At 36.4% G+C, this 8,398-nt stretch overlaps 1 protein-coding gene across 1 annotated transcript; it reads right to left on the bottom strand.

Annotated features, from left to right (window-relative positions):
* Positions 1-2,630: 2,630 nt before the first annotated feature.
* Positions 2,631-8,162, bottom strand: LOC114480817 (E3 ubiquitin-protein ligase RNF182). The gene is given in 4 exon segments (XM_074783838.1): positions 2,631-2,669; positions 2,671-2,811; positions 2,814-3,334; positions 8,076-8,162. Coding segments are annotated over 3 exon segments (645 nt in total). The 5' UTR covers positions 3,279-3,334; positions 8,076-8,162.
* Positions 8,163-8,398: the final 236 nt, after the last annotated feature.

Genomic DNA, 8,398 nt, shown 5'->3' with positions numbered 1-8,398 from the left:
ATAATAGTAAAATATACACTAAAAATAATGGTTATATATATATGGTTAAATATACACAAATATAATCGTGAAGTATACACAAAAATAACATTTTATGCAAAAAGTACAAAAAATGACAACACAAAACAACATAAATACTCAAACAATAATCATAAAAGACACACAAAATAATAGTAAAATATACATTAAAAATGATGGTAATATATGTATAGAAATGATGGCAAAATATACACAAAAATAATAGTAAAATGTATACAGAAATAACAATTTATACAAAAAAGTACAAAAAAATTACAACACAAATACACATTAATAGTAAAATATACACAAAATAATAGTAAAATATACACAAAAATAATAGCAAAGTATACACAAAAATAACAATTTATACAAAAAGTACAAAAAAAACGAGAAGACAAAACAACATAAATAACACAATAATAGTAAAATATACATTAAAAATAATGGTAAAATATACACAAAAATAATAGTAAAATACAAATATACATAAAAATAATAGTAAAATATATACAAAAATAACAATACAGTACACAAAACTGACAGCACAAAACAGCATAAATACACAGAATGACTCCAAAAACAAACAAAAGGATAACAAAAATTCAGAAAAATGCTCAGATTGGACATCATTATAAAATCTGAGATGAACAACACAGTGTGTGTACCCCCCCCCCCCCCCCCCCCCCCCCCCCGCTGTGATTAAAGTTCCCATCTCTGCTCAAGTTGACTGAATAGGCTGCCAGAAGTATAATTTGTTGGTTTCCAGTTACACCACTAGAGAGAGCTGCTATACTATGTCTACTATCACTAGAAGCAGCAACACAAGTAGGATTCAATTCTGAATAACAGCAAACACAAACATCTGACGTCATCAAAGGTTAAACAGAGCTTAAAAACAACTCAGATGGAATCACATTTCAAACCTACAACGACAAAAACCTGAAGCACACTGAGACTAAATATCTCTGTAAAAATTTGAGTTTTTTTCCCAACAGTTTAACATTTAAAATGACTGCACTCATGTGATATAAGCACTGGGAAAACTGTGAGCACCTGCAAACATTATTGAGTTATAGTTACACAATGATTTAGGTTTTTTCTGTAATTTTTTCTTTCTCTTGCAGGCCGAATTGGACGCTCCCCAAGGGCCAGATTTGGCCCCCAGGCATTGAGTTTGAAACATGTGAGGTAGCATATCAACATGTCAGTCACGCGCCGTCATTTTGGTTATTTTCGGAGACCCACTATTGTGGGAAAAAATTCCCGTTTACTTCAAAACAAGAGCCCAATTTACAAAAGAAAAAAACAAAAAACTAATGGAAGACAAGAAGAGATGCTTTTATTTTGAAAAGAGGATGTTTGATTTTTAGCTTGAAGCAGGTCCCAGGACGATTTTACATTCCGCTCACAATGCATCGTGGGGCGGTTGAGTATGACTAGTGTGCCCACCGTGCATACTTCAAAAATGTCCCGATATAGTATACATCCTCGCATACTCAATCTTTTCATACTATCTGATGTGAACACACTACATGACGTGTCAAACTCATGGCCCGGGGACCAAATCCGGCCCTTTGGAGCATCCAATTGGTTTTGCAGAAGAAAATGAAAGAGAAAACAAGAATACTGAACAATATTTGTAGGGGCTTTTTACACTGCTTTTATCTCATGATTGCAATCATTTTTAATGTTAAACTGATAAAAAAAAAAAAAAAAAAGTCAAAATTCTTTCAAAATTCTTCAATTTCCCTCAAATGATGGCATAAAATTTCCCAAAATTGGACACAAAATGTAGGAAATTTAAAGTGAAGATCCTGTTATGGCTGATATCTGTCACTTATTACTTGATATGCTCGGTTTCTTACATATTTTGTATATTATGTATACGTAGAAGTGAAAACTATGGCACAATAATATTGAAATTGTTGTTTTCCTGCAAATAATAAAATCTTTTTTTTGCCGAGCAAGTGGAGGATGACATGTTAACAGGTGGCCAAAATGGTCCAGAAGTGGCAAAGATATGGCAAGAAAAAAAGTGTGAGTCGTCACGAGTGGCCAAAAAATAGGAAAATAAAAAGTCACCAGGTGGTCTAAAATGGCAAAGGGTAGCTTAAATAGACAAAATGTGGCAAAAAAATAGTGAAAAAGGGCAAAAATGTGGAACAAAAAGAGGCAAAATGTAGGGTTAAAAGGAAACGTGATATTTATTGGTATTTATACATTATTTGGATGAAAAGTAGCCCAAAAATAACTAAAGAAAGGACAAAATGTGGATAAAAGTGTCAAAAAGAACTTACAAAAATTGACAAAAAAAATAGGAAAAAATTATTTTTATTGGCAAAATGTAGCTAAAATCTAAAAAGAAAAGGTCAGAACTTCTTGAAAATGGGACCAAGGAAGTTGCAAAATGGCCAAAGGAAGAAGGTAAACAGGGGGTAAAAATGTCACCTTATAAGGTTTTCTGGGGAGATAAAAATTAAAATGAAGACATAAAGAACCACTTGTTGAGCACGACTGACTTAATAACGACTTCTACATGGCATCCACTGATATTTGGGCTGTATGTTTGTCCCAGTCCACCCCTGGCCTTAGATAAATTGAGTTTTCCATCAAAGATGTCCTTTAAAAAAATGTGGCCCAAACACCACCCGCAACCACACACGTGATGACAAACAGGACCCAGAAAATGACAGCGAGAGCTGCACGCAGTGGACCGTCCTCTTGTTCTGGTGCAATCACCTCCTCCTCGCCCACCAGGCCGGGGGCCGGGCCATAGGGCCTGTCCGGTGCATCTTCTGCTGCACCCTCAGGCTCACGCTGGGCAGGATGATGAAGCTCGTCTCTCTGCTGTCGTCGTCCAGGGACACAAACACCCTTTGGGTGACGGTGGCCAGGCGGGTCACCATGGTTACAGGCAGTCGAAAGGCAGAGGGGGGTAGCCGGGCCAGGATGAGAGAGTTGCAGGGTAAGGTGAGGGGGTCCCCGTTCTCCAGCAGGGTTAGGTGTCTGCAGAGAGGACAGGGGATGGCTTCAGGGCTGTGGGGGTCAGCGGGGTCAAAGGGACACAGCTGGATCCTCTGGAGACACTCGCTACAGAACACATGCAGGCACTCCAGTATGCGTGGACACTTGTTGTACGGGTTGTACTCTTGGTAGCAGACTGGACACTCCTGCACGTCCGTGGGCTCCACTGTGCTGAGGTCAGGTACAGGGACAGGGGGACCCCACTGTGGAGCAGGCTCCATGTCTCCAATCATAAAGTGGAATATCTGATGAAGCCAATGAAAAGGTGGAGCTTAGTTTTTCCAGTTTCCTGAAAAATCCAAAAGAAGAAAACAACTTAGTATCAGTTCTGTTAGGAACATCTTCCAATTCATCCGTCAGTCATCTCAGGGTCATTCAATGTCATTTCAACAAATTTTCAGGTCATCCCACGCACTTCGGTCTAAAAATTCTGATATTTTTACCAATTGTTTCCTCATAATTCAATTGGCCACGCTGTACATTTTTAGTTTGATCAGATTATAATATTTGAGATATGGACAATCTATCTATCTATTTTCAGCTTCTAATATCTCAGGAACTACATCACATAGGAAACTGAAATTTGGTTTATTAATTAGGGATAGACAACCGATTTTTTTCCATCAGCCTTAGCCGATGACCGATACGGACTGCCAGTTTTCTTGAGCCGATACTTGTAGCCGATACTACTTTTGCTCCGTCAATTTATATCATAAAAATTACACAATGATGATAAAAATGGTGCAATTTTTTAAAAAAAGGAACATTTATTGAAATGAACAAAGGTGAGGTAGAATGACACCAAATATATTTAACAAATACTGAAAACAGATGATGTAGAACAAGAACGAGTAAAAAATATTTCTCTCTAAATAATAAGATCGGTGAACGCAGCAGTCCTCGCATACGTAAAAAACGCAAAAATCGGCCGACTAATGTATCGGTCTATTACTAATATTAATACAAGAGCGCCCCCTACTTTCTCAGAATACACAAGAAGATCTGCTATACATCCTATGTGGTGGAATATGCCACCTCCTCAAAATTGGAACCCCCATCTCTCGATCTACCACCTGAGCCACGGTCGCCTTCAATAACGATGGTACATTACAAAAATCCACGAAGAAGAGTGACGTTGACGTTAGTGTCAGGGCCTGATCTTTCTTCACTCTTCTTCATGGATTTTACCAGAATGCTTTTGTGTTGTGTGTTTAATTGTATTTGTGTGCGCTTTTGTTTTGTGTGGCATTTGTTGTGTTATGGGTGTTCTTCATTTTGTGTTGCGTTGTGAGCTTTTACAGCCAGTTCCAGGCTCAAACATGACTGAATGTTTGAAATGACATGGAACGACGCAAATCTATTCTGAAGTGTGATTAAATGGCCTCGACAGTAAAATAAAATACAATAAAATACAGTTTTCTATTGAGCAATGGTGCTGTTCTTTTGTGCTAAATGTGTCCAAAAATAGTCTAAAAAGGAACTAGGAACGCTTCCCTATTATTTTGAAATGAATTGCTAAATGTTTCGGAGTACCCCCTGAAATGTGGGAATCACTGGTCTATGGGACCAGTTTCACAGTCTGGTCTTTGCTCAAAAAGAAGAAAAAGACAATAACATGATCTTTTTGTGCATTTCATGAAGTGTAGAGAAAACCCATCAGCTATCAACACTTTTTTTTTTTTATAATTACAATGTAGAAACATATATTTAACTGTCTATTAACTCTGTTAGAGGCTCACGTCACGCACGTCATCACTCACAGTAAACAATGTTTTTTTTTTTTTTTTTTTAATTAAAACTAAGATAAATATCCACAATAAAATCAAATGATGTGTTCCCTGTTTTTAATGTTGAGTCTTCCTATACGAGTGGGGTTTGGCTTTTTATTTAGGTAGAGGGTATGACCTCATTGCTTTGTAATAAATCTCCCACAGGATTGAAAGGCAGGAAGGTCTTGGAGTAATTCCCAAAACGAGCGTATAACACACCCCAGAGTCACGCACATTAACAGATCTGTTGAGATTGTGGTTGTTGGACAGAATCCAACGGAAATCACCATGAGAGGATTTAGGGACAGAGCAGGAAGAGGAAGTGTGTGTGATGACGAAGAAAGAGAAACTAGCTGTTTGCTCCACATCAGATACTGTATCTCTCTATAAAAGCAAGAGTGTGTGCATCCATTGTTTTGGACTTATTGGTGTTGTAAAAACATTTATTGTAATTTGATTTTGACGCAGGTTAGACCGCAAACACAGCTTTACAAACGCTGATATTTATTTATTTATAACCTAATGCTGCACCTTCGATGCACATGACATGTTTGTGTGTAATACATTTTCAACCTGGAGTTTTTGAGGAGAGTCTAAGGACAAGGGATGACTTTTATTATCCATTTGCTTAAGTCAAGTAACATTTGTGCAAACTTATTTATCCATTTGTCATGCGCATGTCCCATCTCTCTATAAAAGCAAGGAAGTTCTGCGTGCGTGTGTGTGTCTGTTCGACCTGAAAGCGTGTGTGTGTGTGTGTGAGAGAACCCACGGAGGAGATGGAGAGGGTCCCACACAGCAACCAGGAGGACAGATGGCAAGTCTCACGCACACACGCACACACCTTATAATAAAAATATACTAAATGAGTAAAATAAAACAAAAAAACTAAACCATATTTATACAAAAGGTGAACAAAATGAGAACAGAAATCTCACTCAAATATACAAAAAGGCTCCAAAAACATACAAAATGACTCCAAAAAACATACCATACAGAAAAACACAATATGAAAATGAGTCAAAATACACAAAACTAAATATTTATACAAAAACTACACAAAATGACAACGAAAATGCACTCAAATATACAAAAAAGGCTCCAAAAACACACAAAATGACTCCAAAAAACAGATATTCAAAAAATACACAAAAATATGAAAATGAGTCCAAATACACAAAACTAAATATTTATACAGAAAATTACACAAATTGACTCGAGAATCACACTGCAATGGCAACAAAAAACAATAATCATACAAAAAAATGCACAAAAACACAATTGAAAGATAGAAAAATACACATAATTAAACCAAAAAACATCCATTGCAGAAAAATACACCAAACAAAAAAATATATAAAAATGAGTAAAGACAACAACACATTTATCATGTACATGTCCCATATAATTAAACCAGGGAAATCACACGCGCTGTTTCACTTTGCACCCACAACTAAACCCCTTTATAACACTACAGCGTATGTACACCTCTTTGTACATCCAACCTTTTAACACATTCTCCTTTGGCCATAATTGACAACTCTACTCAAGCTCCTCCCACTATATGAATACATACTTCTGACAGGTACTGTACAAGTTGCTTTTAAAACAAGAAAACTGTTTCCATACTTACACTGAAAAAGAAAATACCATAGTTGGACCAACTTTATTGAAATGTTTCATTTGATAACACCTAAACGAGTGAAATGCTTTGAAATTAAGTTAATAAGTAATTACCACAATTGATTTATTTGCCATGGACTTGATAATGAAATTAATGTTTTGCATTAATCCAACTTGAGATGAAGGCAAGTCAACTCAAAGTTTTCAGTTTTTCCAACTCAATAAAAAGTAAAATACTGCTACTGTCTAACCTGAAAATTACTTTTTGTAAAAACCCTACAATTTTTCTCAAGTTGTTCCTAAATTTTTTTCAAAATTAAATAAATCTTGGTTACAAAATCAAAGAAATTGAAAGTAAAGATCCTGCAGGGACTGATATGTCAATTATTGCTTGGATATTGTTGGTGCCTTTCATAGTTTATATGTAGTTTATTAGTGGAAGTGCAAACTAGGGCACCAACAATATGTGGCCCCATGGAGATCAAACTGGTCCGTGTTTGGCCCCTGAACTAAAATAAGTTTGACACCCCTGGCATAAGGTCAATGTTTGGTTAAAATTTGTCCATTTAGTACTTTTGACACAAATACTAAATAAAAGCCAGTAAAAATATTACCTCCACCAAGGATGTAATAAACAAATGGGACAAAGATGCTAAATATATCTGAAATACTGATCGTTTTAAATGGTAACGCCTGTGCTGTGTTTTTGTGAAGCACATCCCTAGGTGTTACTTTGTTGTTTACCCTAATGACGCTCCTTAAGTGCTGTTGGTTGGATGGGACTGTTGCCTGGTGGGAGACGCACCTTAGCATTGGTGCATAGCAACAAACAACCCTAATGCTTTAAATCAGGGGTGTCAAACATATTTTAGTTCAAGGGCCAAATAAGGACCAGTTTGATCTTAAGTGGGCTGCAAATTTTTGGCAGGAAAATGAGCAATTTCAACAATATTCTGCCCTATGAATATATATAAAGTAATGGAAGTTACAGATCACATTCAATCTTTAAATTTTCTTGAGTTTGTGTGCAATTTTTACTCAATTTGGGTAAAAAAAATTGTGGAATCATTTTAATGAAATTACAGGATATTTTTTTCAACAGTTTGCAATAAAAATAAAAAAAAAATTAAAAATTACTGCCATCATGTTATAAAAGTGTGGGAAAACTGATACACCTTGGCAAGTATTGTTGATATTCATTGATATTCAAACTGCTTCTCTCGTCTCCTTTTTCGGCATGTACAAAAAAAAAAAAAAAAATGTAAAAAAAAAGAAGAAAAAAAAAAAAAAAAAGTGAATGTAACCATGTCGGAAATAAACTGAATAAATAAAAAAAAAAAAAAATTGAATGTATGTATTTGGAAGGGCTGAGACCTTTACAACTGACTTACTGGGTAATTTTACACAATTTATGTTTTATGTCATTTCGACTTTATCCTGCGGGCCAAATTTGATGCTCTAAAGGGCCGGATTTGGCCCCCGGGCATTGAGTTTGACACGTGCTTTACATCAATAAATTCTGAGGAAATCAATAGAAAGAATGAACCGCAACAAAAGAAAATGAAAGAAAAAACAGTGCAATTCTAAATATGAAACCTGGCAGCTCATTTGTATGAAAAGTAGATAAGTGACACTTACCGGCTATACTGGTCCTTTGATCAGGCCTCACCTTGTTTTCCTTGGAACACATCGAAGCACAGGTTACCTCATGCTGGTGCAGGGCCCTCCCTACCGCTACACATCTAGCACACATTTACTGCCGCTGTATCTAAAAGTGGTTCATGATCAACCTGTTGTCTTTGCTCACCTGGTTTTGACCTGCCCTCTTTTCCACATTTAGTCCCATGTGATGCAACTGTTAGGTTTCTCTGTAATAAAACCCTTGGGGGACATAAAAGGTAACCATGGCAGAATTATTGACTGTGATTGAGTCACACCTTGGTGTTAAGGTGGAGTGTCAC

The sequence above is a fragment of the Gouania willdenowi genome, chromosome 18, assembly GCF_900634775.1.
Source record: "Gouania willdenowi chromosome 18, fGouWil2.1, whole genome shotgun sequence".
Lineage (NCBI taxonomy): Eukaryota > Metazoa > Chordata > Actinopteri > Blenniiformes > Gobiesocidae > Gouania > Gouania willdenowi.
Note: the sequence above shows the minus strand (reverse complement) of the source record. Positions and strands in the feature narration are given on the sequence as shown.